Consider the following 14820-nt stretch of genomic DNA (forward strand, 5'->3'; position numbering starts at 1 on the left):
CCCATAGTTCAAAGCTTACTCCCATGATAGATGTCAAAGAGAATTTTGTTTTTTCCTTTATTCAAAATTCCTATACTGAACTTTTGCTATCAACTAAAACGGAGTAATGGGGACGGAACACAATTTCCGGCCTGAAACAACGAAAACACAGAATAAAATGTAAGAAAGAACTATTATTAATACACTCCATGTCGCGAGCCATCCGTGGGCTGTGTGTGTGAGCGATGCGCATTTGAGCATATGTGGGGACTGGTCTGGGGCGTTGCATGCTGATTGGGCTGGGCAACACAAATGTGCCCTTCCTCTGGCTCTGCCTGTGATCTCACACAGCACCGGAGATGGGCGTGATTTGCCAAGATGTCAATCAATCTGCTGACCACAAGACATCACAAAGGAAGACTCCAGCCTTCGAAATACTATCCCTTGCTTTATTTGGGTAGAATATTCTATCGAATGTCTTCTCCCCAGTAAATGGGGGGGGGGGGGGTTCTGGTATGCTCACTCTCTTGCTCTTTCCAGTGCTGCTCAGCATGGATCTGACCCTTGAGGTCACTAAGTTGTACTGCCTCCGTTCTTAGAAACTCATGTTCATGGGCTGCATGGTTTCTTCTTTCTTAGTTATTGTCGGAAGCCATTCTCACACGTGACTGGGTGACTCCCGGTTAGGGTCTGAGGCGCTCTGGCTGTGTCGGAGCTTTCCCGGCCCTCTCCTGATGAGAGAACCTGTCCGTGTGGGGGTGTAACTGACCACTGACCCCGGAGGCCCAATCACTGACCCTGACCTTGGAGTGCGGTCCCCCCTTCAACCTTCATTGGATGGAATTATCCCCTGAATTTCTTGCTCCCCAATAAAAGGCTACTCCCTGGCGTGCTCGCTCTCTCTCTCTCCTGCTAGCCCTGAGTAATCCTTGCTGCCCTGCCGGGCGGTTAGAGGAGGGAACCAGAGAGGGGAGCCGTCTCGGACCTGGTCATAGAAAAAAGGTAACTGAGTCTGTGTGTTTATTTCGATCTCGCTAGCTAACTTTTATGCCAAGAACCTCATTAATGAAACCATTGCGCTGGCCGCATGGTAGAAGTTATTGATACAGCCAGCTCCTTTGGACCCAGCTCACCCTGCCGGCCTGGCCAGCTGGTGACAACTCCATATCAAACAAAGGACCGTGATTCCTGAGGGATGGGGGAAAGGAGATGAACTCTGTGATTGGTCCATCCTATTCCCTTGAAGACCTGTCTGGGCCAGCACAGTGGCACATGCCTGTAATCCCAGCGGCTCAGGAGGCTAAAGCAGGAGGATCTCACGTTCAAAGCCAGCCTCAGCAACAATGAGGCACTCAGCAACTCAGTGAGACCCTGTCTCTAAATAAAATACAAAATAAGGCTGGGGATGTGACTCAGAGGTCAAGTGACCCTGAGTTCAATCCCTGGTACCAAAAAGAAAGAAAGAAATCCTATCTGAACCCTAGCAAAGCCCAGAAGACTCCTGAAGTTCTATAGAAAACATGGACAGTCCAAGGATAGCAGGGTAGTTAGAACCTGCAGACAGAATATTTGAGGAGAGAGAGCATCAACAGAGAGGGGCAAAGTTCTTGGGTCCTCCTCAAGGTTCAATAGAATTCTGATTAGCACACAAGTGTAAGGAATCTATGTGAAGTCTAGAAAAGAGCTTCCTGAGTGTTAAAAGGGAACAGTACACAAAACACACACAGGCCTGCAAATAACTCTTAGTCATCCTGCTTCTCTGGATGCACGATCTAGTTGAACACACACACACACACACACACACACACACACACACTTACATGTAGAAAGGAATTTGTTACAGGGAGCTGCCCTGCGTAGTTGTGAGGGCCGGATAAGCACCTTCTGGGGAGAAGCATCTCTGTGCCTGATGCATAGTCCACAAGGGAAGAAGTCAGTAAAGGAGACTCAGGAAGAAAAAATCAGAAGCAAGCTGGAACCCCTGGAAGCATAAGCTGGACCCCTATAGGAAAGGTTCAAGCCTGCATCCTTTCTTGTTACCTATGACCTTGGTGTGAGGGTATCCTGTAGAATCAGGGGCTCTTTTTTTCATGGAACTATCAACACATATCTAGCTTCCCAATTTTAAATAAATGAATGAAAATTTAGGGAAGGTAAAGAAATTGCAGGTTCAGAGACAGCTTCATACTCTTGAGGTGTGGTCAGCTACAAAAGTGCTTCTTTTCTTCCAAATTTGACAAGAATAGCCTTTGTGTACCACTTAAACTGGAAACATACAAGAAAGGAAATTCTGGGAAATTCAGCTTAGCCAAGTGGATACATTGCAAAGACATTATGCACAGAGAGGACAAAATGTAATGTGCTTTCTGGTAGCACATATACTAAAATCAGAATGATATAGAGAAGATCTGCATCCTGCATCAGGATGACACAAGAAGTAGGAGTAGGAAGAGAAGAAAGAGGAGGAAAGAAATGAACAGAACATCAGTTGTGTACAACTCTAAGCAGTTTTAGTAAATTTGTAACTGGAGTCTTTCCAATAAAGGAAAGACAGGATGGACAGAAACAGTATTTGAAGAAATAATGAATTTTTTTTCAGAATTTGGTGAAAATTATAACCCTAAAGATAAGAGTTATTGAACTTAAAACACAAGAAACACTGAAATACATACCAAGGCACAATATGATAACATCACTCAAAACTGGTGATAATGAGAAAATCTTAAAAGCAGCTAGAAAAAAAGATGTTATGTCAGGGAAGAAAGAAAACAGATAACAGTAGATTTCTCGTTGAGAACAATGGGAGCTAGTAGAAAATGGAACAACATTTTTAAAGCTCTTTAAAAAAAAAAAAAAAAAAAAAAACCTTGTCAACTTAGAATCTTATATCCAACAAAAACACTCAAAAATGAAGATGGAAAAAGATACTTTAGACAGACAACTAGAAGAATTAATCACCAACAGACCCATGTTACATGTTGTCTAAAATGATGAGAAGTTCTTCAGGCTGAAGGAAAATAATGACAGAAGAAAATATGGGCCCACACAAAGAAGTGAGGAGCACTAGAAGTAGTAATTATATGGATAAATATCCAAGACCTTTTTCTTATTATTTAAACCTTCTTAAGATACAATTAACTTTTTTTTTCCTTTAAGCCAGGCACAATGGTACATGTCTATAATCCCAGCAATTTGGGAGTCTGAGGCAGGAAGATCGCAAGTTCAAAGCCAGCCTCAGCAATTTAGAGAGGCCATCAGCAACTTAGTGAGACTGTATCTCAAAATAAAAATAAATAAATAAAAAGAGCTGGGGACATAGCTCAGAGGCAGAGCAACCCAAGGTTCCTGGTATCTAGTAGGTAGGTAGATAGATAGATAGATAGACAGATAGATAGATAGATAGATAGATAGATGACTTTTTAAAGAAAATGAGATAGTACAAAAATAAAATGTATGATAAAATAACAAAGGTTGAAAGAGAAGAAATGGACTTTACATGGTTGTAAGGTTTTTCATTATATATAAAGTGGCATAAAATACATATTCTGAACATATTTTATGAACAGACCTTTTAGGCACTAGTCACAATGAGGAAAACAACTTAACCACTCTGTCTCCTTTTGGAATTTATCTCCTCCTATTCTCTCTCAGGAAGCCTAATCTAGTTGTTGTTATTGTTGTTGAGCCGAAAAACTGTGGAGTAAGATGTCACTTTTAAAGTGATCATTTAACTGCTTCAGTTCTACAGTATCAATGCATTATGGAGCAAATGATGGGAGTTTTGGGCTGGGGATTTGGCTCAAGTGGTAGCGCACGCGCCTGGCATGCATGCGGCCTGGGTTCGATCCTCAGCACCACGTACAAATAAAAATGTTGTGTCTGCTGAAAACTAAAATATAAATATTAAAAAGAAGTTCTCTCTCTCTCTCTCTCTAAAAAAAAATGATGGGAATTTTAACATTTTTTTTTTGAATGTAAAAGAAATATGTGCCTGTCTATGGGGCAGATTGTTACAGTATTCCATTAGAGCTATTTCTGTGGTCAAAAGAAAGGAGTGAAGATTCTGCCTCCACATCAATTGAGATTACAGTCAAGACTTAATCCAAAAATCCCAGGTTCATTTATAATAAATCCTACAATTAATAATAGTCAAACACTTTTCCTAAACTTATTTCAAAAAGAAAGATTATATTTACTTTTATTTAACAGATGTGATTCCAAGAACATCTATTTTTTAAATGAGGAGTTGCATAAACTGCCCAGATCTCACAATGTCAAAGTCAGATCTTATTGAATAACACACAAATCAACCATTAGAGAGGGACAACGTGCTGTCCTGAGCATAGAGATGAGAAGGAGTAGCAATGGGTGGGACATTTCACCTCAGACAAATTACACTGTGCATACTTGTCATTTCCTACACTGGGAGTCTATATAAATTTGGGGCAGAAAAATGGTTTTATTTATTTTTTTTAAATTTTGTATCTATTTCTCCTGAACTGTTGCAATATAATCAGTTGCATAAATTGACTGCCACCATTCCAAGAAAAACTCTATCAGAATGAACCAAAGTGAGCAGCTATGATGAAATTTTGCAAGAGCACAGGATCACAGGAAATGAAGAGAAATATCATATATATTGTGTAGGAGAATGTGTAATGCTCTATTAACTGCCTCAACCTCATAACAGAGTCATTTCCAAGCATTCTCATCACAGAAACTCCCGGAAAAAGACTTTGAACAAACAATGCTTCATCTCCGGTGCCAGGCTCTGTCTAAGTGCTTTTGATACATTTTTTTTGGTGCAATCATTACAGAATTCTATGCGGTAGGAATTATCATGTCCTTGTCACAGCAAACTGTGACTTAGAAACATCAAGTTCTCACAGCTACTAATGGCTGGACAAGGATATGATGCCAAATCTAACTCTTACGCCCAGGCTCTTAAATTCTACACTATAAATAAGCCACTGGATATAGGTAATACTCAAACCATAAGCCACCCGTCCCCCAGAAGTCCACAAGGGAGATAACTTCTCAAGGGTCAGTGGCCAAGGAAAGAAAAATTCCACTCTTGTAGGCCAAGCTTGTGACTGAAAGCTCAATGTACTAGGAAAGCTGAGCAGCAACTCAAAGTCAAGGACTGGTGGCCTCTGGGAACACATCCCTCCCCTAACCTCAACTTAACTTACAGGACCAGTCGGCTCTATGGGAGGCAGGAAAATGAAGAGACAAGAGAGCTCAAGGATAGAGGAGAGATCAAAGAGAGAAGGATGAGGGCTAGGTCAACTCCCTTGAACTTCCAGATGTTTGAAAAAAAAGAGATAAAAGTGAGATGCATTTGTAAACACTGCCTGTCCAGATACAATAGCCTTGTCCACTAGTAAACATGACTACTCTAGTGTTCTAGAAGCTCCCAACTTGTATTAGCAACTCTGTCACAAAAAAAAAAAAAAAAAGGAGGGTAGGCAGTTGTTGGGACAGGCAATCCAGGATAGACCCTGAGAGTACCTGCAGGTTCTGGGTTTGCCAGGAATTCAAGGCTTGACCACTTTATATCTTGATCATTTTGGTCACACCGGTTATGGGTGATGAATTCTGCTCCCTCACATGTTGAAATTTGAACATTAGAGAAGCACACCGAGGCGAGCATATAAACCAGGGTTTATTTAAAAAGGGGTAACATCGACTTCTCCCGGGAGAGAGAAGGGGCCATAGCTAGGATCCTGGTATCCCGAGTAGCAAGGGTGTTCTGCGTTTTTGTAGGTCTTAGGCTTCCTTTTTCTCCAGCTCTCTTCCCCTTATCTCTCTCTCCTTCTTTCGGTTTATGACTGCTCAGTGGGATGGCCAAAAGGTGGGAAACAGGTGTGCTGAAAGGGGAAGGGCAGGAGCAGCCCAGGACACATTAATTAACAACCTTATAGCTCCCTGTAGGGACGGGAAATTCCTGGGACAGTTTACCTTAGCAACAGGTTGGAGCAGGGGCAGGTTTTGATAAGGGTGGAGGAAGGGCTCCGAAGAAATTTCAGTCCCTCTGGGAGCAGTCTCCAACTTCCCGGAATCACTCAAAACTGGCCTCCTTCATCGACCTGACTCAATTTACCTATCTATATGGACTGCCTAATTCTGGCTTCAATTTCTCAGAGTTGCCTTTGCAGGGAGCAGTCTGGCTGGATGAGATACGATCTCCCTCTAGACAAGCTTGTTACTGCTCACAAAAAATTCCAAAAGCACTGTGTTTCTCTCCTGCAATGCAATCCACAGCCTTTGTAAACAGCCGTCTAGTTCCACGTGTGTTATAACTTGGGAGTTGGGGACATGGGAAAACAGCACAAACACTAATCTCTGGCTACTGCTTTTGCCATGAGTAATAAAGTCTTTTGTCTCTAACCCAGGAGTGTCATGTCTTCTATCATCATCCATGGAAGGCTAACTTGGTAGCTTGCAAGTAGGGTAAAATCTTAAACCCTTCACAGTTCATGACAGCAGAAAGGGAGAATGAAGAAGAAATTTGAATGCGCCCCTGCTCCTTTCTTGAAACCAGAAATTGAATGACATGACCATATGTCAACATTCCCTTCTGTTTAAGTTGACTATTGGAGAGTGATTACTGCAGGGAAATGCCCTCAGATTTCTTGAGTTAGCGCCAGTAAGTCTTCAACCTCCCAGATCTCCGAAATGTTCTTATTCAATTTGATTCACGATTGTACATTGGCTTGTTTTAACTCTCCTTTGAGATTCACAAGATCTCTGAAAATAAGAAAAAATATTGACTCTTTAACACATGCATAAATTTTGTTTCTGTACAACATAACACTCTGCCGATACTACACATATAATATGCTAATCATCAACATGTTTCTCGTTGCTATGGTTTGAATGTGTCCCCTAGAAATATATGTCTTGGAATCTTAATCCCCAATGCAACAGCACTGAGGTGCAGGGCCTAATGGGAGGTGCTTAGGTTATGAGAGGTCTGTCCTCATGAATAGATTAATGCTGTTAAAAATCAGCAAGTTTGGCCCTCTTTTGCTTCTTAGCCCTTCTGCCTTTGCCATGTAAGAATGAAGAGTTTTTGCCTCTCTGAAGGATGCCGCATTCAAGGCACCATCTTGGAATCTGAATCTCTAAACCTACCAGCTCCTTGACTTGGACTTCCAGCCTCCAGAACTGTGAACCATTAAATTGATTCTTTATAAATTATCTGGTCTCAGGTAATCTGTTATAGCATTGCAAACAGACAAAAAAAAAAAAAAAAAGCATCATCACTATCAATTATATGTGTGTGTGTGTGTGTGTACCAATATATATGCCAATATATATATACTGGTACCAGGAATTGAACCAAGGGGCATTTAACCACTGAGCCACTTCCCCAACCCTGCCCTCCTTTTTTCTATTGTGAGATAAGGTCTCACTAAGTTGCTAAGGCTGGCCTACAACTTGCAATCCTTCTGCCTCATCTTCCTGTGTTGCTGAGATTACAGGTATGAGCCACCACCCCCGGTACTATCAATATTTTAAAATTAAGTAGCTACACTTAATTAAAGATCCTAGGGTCTTCCCAGTCAGGAGTGGGCAGAAGCCTTCCCTGGGAAGATTTAGGTATCTGCTCTAAATACTCTGTGAACTTCTTTTTTTTTTAACCTTTTTGCATTTTCACATTTTGTTACTACTAGATTTGAAAAGTATAAAGGGCATGTTATTGGGCACACAGCCAGGAGAAGAAAAGGCTGCCTGCCCTGCTTTATATAGAAGGCCTTAAGCCTTCAGGCAGGATATGAGAAATTTCTCTTAGCCTCATGAAATCCAATATAGTTCACAAAGAGATTTTAGGCAGGGGGAGAGGAGAAGCAGAGGTTTTTAAACTGAATTTTCTTTCTACCTATTGTGTTCTCACCAACCCATCTGGAGTTAGGTGCATCTATGTGGGTGCTTTGAGAAACTGTCATCAAAATGGAGTTAGAACTGATGAGAACAATAACAACAAAAAATATGGAATTAGATGTGCAAGGGAAACACAGGGAACAAAGGAGGAAGAAGCCAGAGTCACAGTGACTCTGTGAAGGAGAGAGAAAAGGGTTGGATAAGAAGAATCTTAGACTTCAGCCCAAATCCAAGAAAGTGCAACTGGACTCATGAAGAGTCCTTGAGCTGGAGTCACCCATCAGAGGGGAGTTCCACATCTCTCAAGATCAGGTCTGCATTAGTGTCTTTGTTTTCAGTCACTGGCTGGAAACAGCCAATAGGAAACATGGTCTCAGGGGGATGCAAGGTTGAATTCAGAGTGCAGCAGCTGCGCTCAAGTAGGCTCCCTGAAGCAGGAAATCTGAGTGGTATCATCATCACATCTCCACCCCAGTAGGCAGTCTATGGATGGTTGGGGACCAAGGTTCCAACCAAATCACACAGCTTCATGGCGAGCAAACATAAGAAACAGCTGAATAAAACCCACCATTGTCTTCATTGTAGGCAAGGGATGCTGTCTACTACATCATAGTGTCCCCTTTATGAGGGCCCAAGAGAAACAGCTCCCATGGCTCAGAGTCAGGCAAAGCTACTCCTCCTGCACAACTGGTATGTTTCATCCTGTAGAACGGGGATTCTCTAGCTGATTTTCTTTGTCTTAACTGCTAAGATGTTAAGAGCCAGACTTGGGATCTACTTCTAACATTGAAGGCTTTTCTTTTTCAACATTCCACTTTTATTTTATCTTCCCTGATTCCTTTAGTCAGTATTACTGTTTTCTATGAATGATTTAAATTGTTTTGGGAAATATCACTAGAAATAATCCCCTTAAAACTAGGTGGGTACCTCTTAAAATTAAGTATTCTAGATTTTAAATGCTTTGGTTTTTTAATTTTTTATGATAACTTTATAAATGAGTCAAATTCTTTCGCTCTAAACCAATACTATCTGATAGAAACAGAATTCAAGCTACATGTAATTTTAAATTTTCTAGCAGCACATTTTAAAAAGTAAGAAAACAGGTGAAGTTAAGACAATAAGTCTTTGGAAGTCCATTGTATATTTTATACTGATAGCACATCTCACTTTGTACCAGTTATACTTCAAGTGCTCAATGGCCACAGGTGGTTACTGGTTCCTGGACTGGACAGTGAAGATCTGAACACAAAGATTATGAATGATCAGAGTCAGAAGAGCTTTTAATAACCACAGCTCTTAGTTCTTCCCCCCTTTTTAGGCGGGGAGGGGGGGGGCCGCGGCGGAATAGGGATTGAACTCAGGGACACCAGACCACTGAGCCACATCCCCAGCCTTATTTCGTATTTTATTTAGAAACAGGGTCTCACTGAGTTGTTTAGCACTGTACTTTGCTGAGGTTGGCTTTGAATATGCCATCCTTCTGCCTCAGCCTTCCAAGCCACTGGGATTATAGGCATGCACCACCATACCCAACTCTTTCTATTTTTGTTTGGGTTGATTAATGATTTCTGAGCTCCTGGAAGTTTCTGATGCAAACATTAGTACTCAAGGAGGATGAATTCTCTTAACAGGGAATTACTAGAAAACTCTAAATGTTTCTGGAGATTATATATATATATATTAACTCCTCTTCCTCTGTTACTTTTTCTTCAGTAGATTGTACTTGGTTCCTTCTAGAAACAATGTAATACAATATGGTTATGAATATCTATCTGGTAAGAGAGGAAACACAGATGCATTTTGTTTATTCTGTTCCTGTAGTGTTAAAAAAATCACTGAAGAGTATTATGGTGTTAAGTTGAAGTATACAATTAAAGTACTAAAAATTGCTATAAGGCACACCTATGAAAGTATATTGATTCTCCCTACTTTGGAACCAGCTCTAGAATTTTATATTTGAGTTTGGATAAAGGAAGTTTTTTTCTTTTTAATCAGAGCTAGGAGCCCCCAAAATACAGATTTCTGAGAGTTAATAATCTGATTTTTAGGCAAATTATTTAATCTATAAAAGCCTCTATCTTTTATTACTCTATAGTGTAATCTATCTTAGGGAATAGCTATGAAGAGGAATAATATTATATATAAGTGTTGGAACAGGCAAATAGTAAGAACTTGATAAATGGTAACTATAATCATTGTTAATCACAAAAGATCATAAATCCTGGTATTCTTAACCTGTGGTCTGCAGAATCCTTGGTCCACAGATAAAACTGCAAGATGGTATCTCTAAAATGAGATGGGGGAAAAAGGATTACACCTCATTTTTTCCTAACCTCTAAGGAAAATTTAATGTTTCCTTCCATTCATAATGGAACATCACAGTAGTGTTAAGAGGACCTTTCACTTTGTATCAATGGAAGTCACAGACACTTTTATATTGCATTTCTGATGTTACAGACACCTCAAAATATCTTTCATCACCTCTTAAAAATTATAATAGCTATTGTACCTGCTACTAGATCTTGCTAATTAATGCATTAATACAGAGGCACATACTATGTTATCAATATACTGTTTTTTAAATTTTTATATAATTGATTTCCTTTGTAATCCTATGTATTTTACTTCAAGCACTCAAAGCATTTTAAGAAGAGGTCCACAGTATTCATAAGACTGCCATGGCATACAAAACAAAACAGGTTAAGAATCACTAAAATTTAGCCCACCTCTTTGATCTAGAGAGTCAACCAAGTTTGGCAACTGGGTACCTGCCTAGTGAGCCCCCTCCCACAGTCTGTCAGGGTGTGTGTGACTTGATGGGAAGCTGATGCAGTTCTGATTCCACTTTATTGATTAACCTATTTGCTGAGCCTGCCTTCAACTCATATTTGGTACCTATCCGTTCAGGTGCTGTGTTGGATCTTATGAGGAACATCGGATAAGCAGAGAGACTGGTTTTCTGGTACGTTTGTTTCACGCACTGCCAGCCCACACTAGATGCCAGGCCCCTGATAAAGCTGGCCACCGGTCCTCAAGCCTTGGTCCCAGACCCGGCAGCATCCGCATCCCCAGGCAGCTCCTTCGGATGCCAAATTCTCAAGTCACACCCCAGACTTTTGGAAACAGAAACTCTGGGGTCTGTCAGTCTGTTTTACGCAGACCTCCGGGGATGCATGATGGAGTCTGAATGGGAGGTCGGCCCGGCCCTGGGAGGGAGGCTCCCATCTCCCCCGCGGCGGGAGCCCAAGGGACAACGTGGGGCGCGCTGCAGCGGGGGCTGCGAGTCCAGGGTCGCGAGTCCAGGCCGGGGCTCCGGGGCTTGCAGCGCTCCTGCACCGCCGCGCACCCAGCCCCGCTCCGGGGCTGCGGGGTGACTGACGGCAACGCAGCGCCCGCCCGCGGCTCGGGCTGCGCCCGCTCGGGCCGCATCACGTGGCGGCGCGCGCCGCTAAATAGCCCGCGTCGGCCATTTTGTGCGAGAACCGCAGCGCCGCCTCCCTGCTCGCGTCCTCGCGTCCGCCGCCGCCGCCGCTTCCTGCTCCTCCCGGCCGCCGCCGCCGCTGCCGCCGCCCCAGCCCCAGCCAGCCCGGCGCCGCGCTGCCTCAATTCTCTCCGTCTTCTCGCCACTGCAGCCTCCTGACACGGCGATCCGGGCGGGCCCCGCAGCAATTTTATCCCCTCACCGGCCTCACACTAGTATCGCATGTCCACTATCCAGAACCTCCAATCTTTCGGTAAGGTCCACCGCCGACCCGGCCCCGAGGCCCCGCCGGGGCTTTGTCTGGGCGTCCGGAAGATGGCGACGGGGCCCCGGCGACCCCTCCCCGGGGACGGCGCCGGCCGACGGGCTGCGGACCCCGCTCCGCCAGGCTTGGCCCGGCCCGGTTCCGCCCGCACCAAGGGCCCCCAGACTCGCTGGCGAGAGCCGAGCCGGGTCCGCGCAGCCCTGGGGGGCACGGAGCAGAGGATGCAGGCGCAGGCCTCGGATGGGTCGGGGAAGTGGCCCGGGCCCCCCCCGGCCCGCGTAACGATTTATAGAAGGACGCTTCTGGGTAGTCACGTCTATTTTGTTAAATGTGGTGGGGTTTTTATTTTTCATTTTGTTTTTTTTCAGTTTTGCAAGGCCCAATTATGGTTGAATGATGGGGTGGGTGCATTTGAATGTTTCTGTTGTCATCTGAATGTAATCGAGATGACGCACATTTTTATAGGGACTAGAGAAATTAAGGAGGTATCCATCCCCTGTCGCTCACTCGAGGACCGGCTTCAAAGATCGTGTTGTCTGTCTGTAACACCGGTTTTTAATTCGAGTTATCAGCGGACATACCTGCTCAAATTTTGTTCATTTTCCTGAGTGTGCCTTGGAAGTCTTATTAATGGCTCACTGACAATCCCATCCCCACCGGCAAAATAAAAGCAAAAGCTCTAGAACCTTCCTCGATAACTGACTAGATGGGTATTGTACCCTATTTGTAGAGAGTGCTTCTTAACACGTATTTTTCAGCTTCGGTTTTTCTCTTTGCAGACCCCTTTGCTGATGCAACTAAGGGTGACGACTTACTCCCGGCAGGGACTGAGGATTACATTCATATAAGAATCCAGCAACGGAACGGCAGGAAGACACTGACTACAGTTCAGGGCATTGCAGATGATTATGACAAAAAGAAACTTGTGAAAGCTTTCAAAAAGGTGAGAGCGTTAAGGAAGAAAGGATTAAAATAGAATCATTGGTGCACACCTCTGAATTGGATTGTGGTTCCCACCTTCTTTTGAATAAATATATCAGTGTGGATGAAAATGATGAGACCCAAAAAAGCTGATGTTTGGGTTTTTTTTTTTCCTTCTTCTTTTTTGTAATTAACATCCAGAAATTTGGCTATTCTCCCGGATTGTCTCCCTATCTTAAAATAAGATATACAGGTCTTTCGAACAAAATAAAATTTAAAAGAATTTAGATATTAATGTCTCATTTCCTTCATGTGACCTACTGATTCACTTACAAATTAATCCTTGAGACTTTGTTGGGGATTATAGGAGACAGTCTGTTTCCTAAATACAGTCAAGCCTACTAAAATAGTTAAGTTTGTGTTTTTGTTTTGTTTAAAATGGGGAAGTAAAACCTCACTGTATTTAATGAAATACTGTTGTACATTTGTGTATTCTAGAAATTTGCCTGTAATGGTACTGTGATTGAACATCCTGAATACGGGGAGGTTATTCAACTTCAAGGTGACCAAAGAAAAAACATTTGCCAGTTTCTCTTGGAGGTAAGTGATTGGGTGCTTCATGTGTAACCTGAGATTGCTTCTAAAATTTTATTTAAAAGCAACATGAATTATTTCCTTTGGTAAAAATCACAAATAAAGTAAATTTAGGTAATCAAGTGAAAATATAGTCTTAGTATTTATTTTGATAGCAATAAGACTTTTATCCAGTTTAAGTGGTATTTTTTGGCATGCATTAGGGTAAACAAATATGTGTTGAATTGTTGGCTCTTAACAGTGCATGCCATAGATAAGTGTTGCAATGAACTGTTAGCTGGTTCTTTTTGATCACTGTTTGATGTTTTCTTAAAGATTAACTTATGTGTACCTCAGAGTGATTCTACTAAATTAAATTTTATTTTACAGGTTGGCATTGTCAAGGAGGAGCAGCTTAAGGTTCACGGATTCTAAAATGAACCTAAATACTTGGAGAATTTCTTGAATGATTTTGTTCTCTAAAACCAGTGTGGCTGCCTTGTGAAATGATTCTCTGCAGTAAATGGACTTTTCATGTATTTAATCATTCAAACTTCCATTCACATCTGCATGATTACAGAAAACATGGGGTATGTAGGCTAGTAACACATAAAAAAATTGCAGTAAGATGGTAACAAAGCCCCGTATTCATCTTAACATGTTTCCAATGGAAAATATTTTGTTTTGAGTGTTTATTTGTTTATTGTTCAGTTTATTTTCACTTGATTAAATGTTTTTTTTGTTGTAATAAACCATGTATGTTGCAGCTTAACAATAAAAAAAAAAATCTATGAATCCTTTTATAAGCAGTTATGCTCCCAAGTCTAATCAAGTAAGATAGACATATGTTTTGTCTTTGGAAATTGGACTTCTCATTCTGCAAAGACCTCTGATTAGCTGCAGCTGCTATTACACCCAGAAATAGAGAACTTTTGGTATATGTAACTTGTGCTTTTCATTTACTGATTAAAAAATAAGAATACAAGCAGGAATATAAACTCAGCACCACTCCTTGCAAGCCAACTAAAAGTTGTCATGGAATTTATCAATGTAGTGTTCTAAGAGTACCAGGTTTATAGTATCAAAAGATAAGACTTCTTTTATGTATTTTTTAACAATTCTGTTAAATGGGCTGCCAACATTAATCTTTTCCCAAAATGCCAGATATTATTATAGGCTCATGACCAATACATCTAGTCACAGGCACTGCCCTGCAAGTTTAAGAGGTGGTATCACTTATCTTCTAGAAAAAGACATTGGGTTTCAGGTTAACTTGCTCAGAATGCTAGAACATGGCAGAGTTAGGGTGCAAGCTCAGGCTTTCAGGTAGAAAAGCCATATTTGGCTAAAGAAGCAAGAGCCACAAATGACACTGCACCAGGCATGATGGTGCTATAAGAAAATTTACAGTACTTATAATTATGAGATTTCTGCAGCCCATCATCACAGGTTCCAGTCTTCTGCTTTCTGTTGAGAGCAGTAGTTAAGTGCTCATTGGTACAACCTGTGCCATTAAAACCACTTAGCTAAGGCAAAGAAATGCATCCATAAATGTGACCTTTTACATTGGAATTTTGATAGTATGAAAAAGGTTTATATGTTGCCCCGTTTGGATGATACTGCCTTTTTTTTTTTTTTTTTTTTTTTTGGTACAAGGAATTAAACCCAGGAGCACTTAATCTCTGAGCCACATTCTCAGCCCTTTTTATTTTTT

The 14820-nt window shown here is 41.7% G+C and overlaps 1 protein-coding gene and 1 non-coding gene across 2 annotated transcripts; both read left to right on the plus strand.

Moving 5' to 3' along the window:
* The first annotated feature begins 2338 nt into the window (after nt 1-2338).
* On the plus strand, nt 2339-2440 carry LOC143384059 (U6 spliceosomal RNA). Its single transcript, XR_013089246.1, has one exon. It is a non-coding gene; the product is annotated as a U6 spliceosomal RNA (small nuclear RNA).
* An 8900-nt stretch (nt 2441-11340) lies between these two features.
* Eif1b (eukaryotic translation initiation factor 1B) lies at nt 11341-13901 on the plus strand. The gene is made up of 4 exons (XM_076869278.2): nt 11341-11600; nt 12392-12555; nt 13032-13133; nt 13497-13901. Exons 1-4 carry the CDS (start codon nt 11570-11572, stop codon nt 13539-13541), a joined length of 342 nt encoding a protein of 113 aa, XP_076725393.1. The 5' UTR covers nt 11341-11569; the 3' UTR covers nt 13542-13901.
* Nucleotides 13902-14820: the final 919 nt, after the last annotated feature.

Source organism: Callospermophilus lateralis, chromosome 1, assembly GCF_048772815.1.
Source record: "Callospermophilus lateralis isolate mCalLat2 chromosome 1, mCalLat2.hap1, whole genome shotgun sequence".
NCBI lineage: Eukaryota > Metazoa > Chordata > Mammalia > Rodentia > Sciuridae > Callospermophilus > Callospermophilus lateralis.

What these genes read in the sequence shown, in the direction of transcription:
- Eif1b (XM_076869278.2), top strand. Translation starts at nt 11,570, where the DNA reads ATGTCCACTATCCAGAACCTCCAATCTTTCG. An exon ending in CCAGAACCTCCAATCTTTCG is followed by an intron (nt 11,601 to 12,391) that starts GTAAGGTCCACC and finishes TTCTCTTTGCAG; the next exon opens with ACCCCTTTGCTGATGCAACT. An exon ending in TTGTGAAAGCTTTCAAAAAG is followed by an intron (nt 12,556 to 13,031) that starts GTGAGAGCGTTA and finishes TGTGTATTCTAG; the next exon opens with AAATTTGCCTGTAATGGTAC.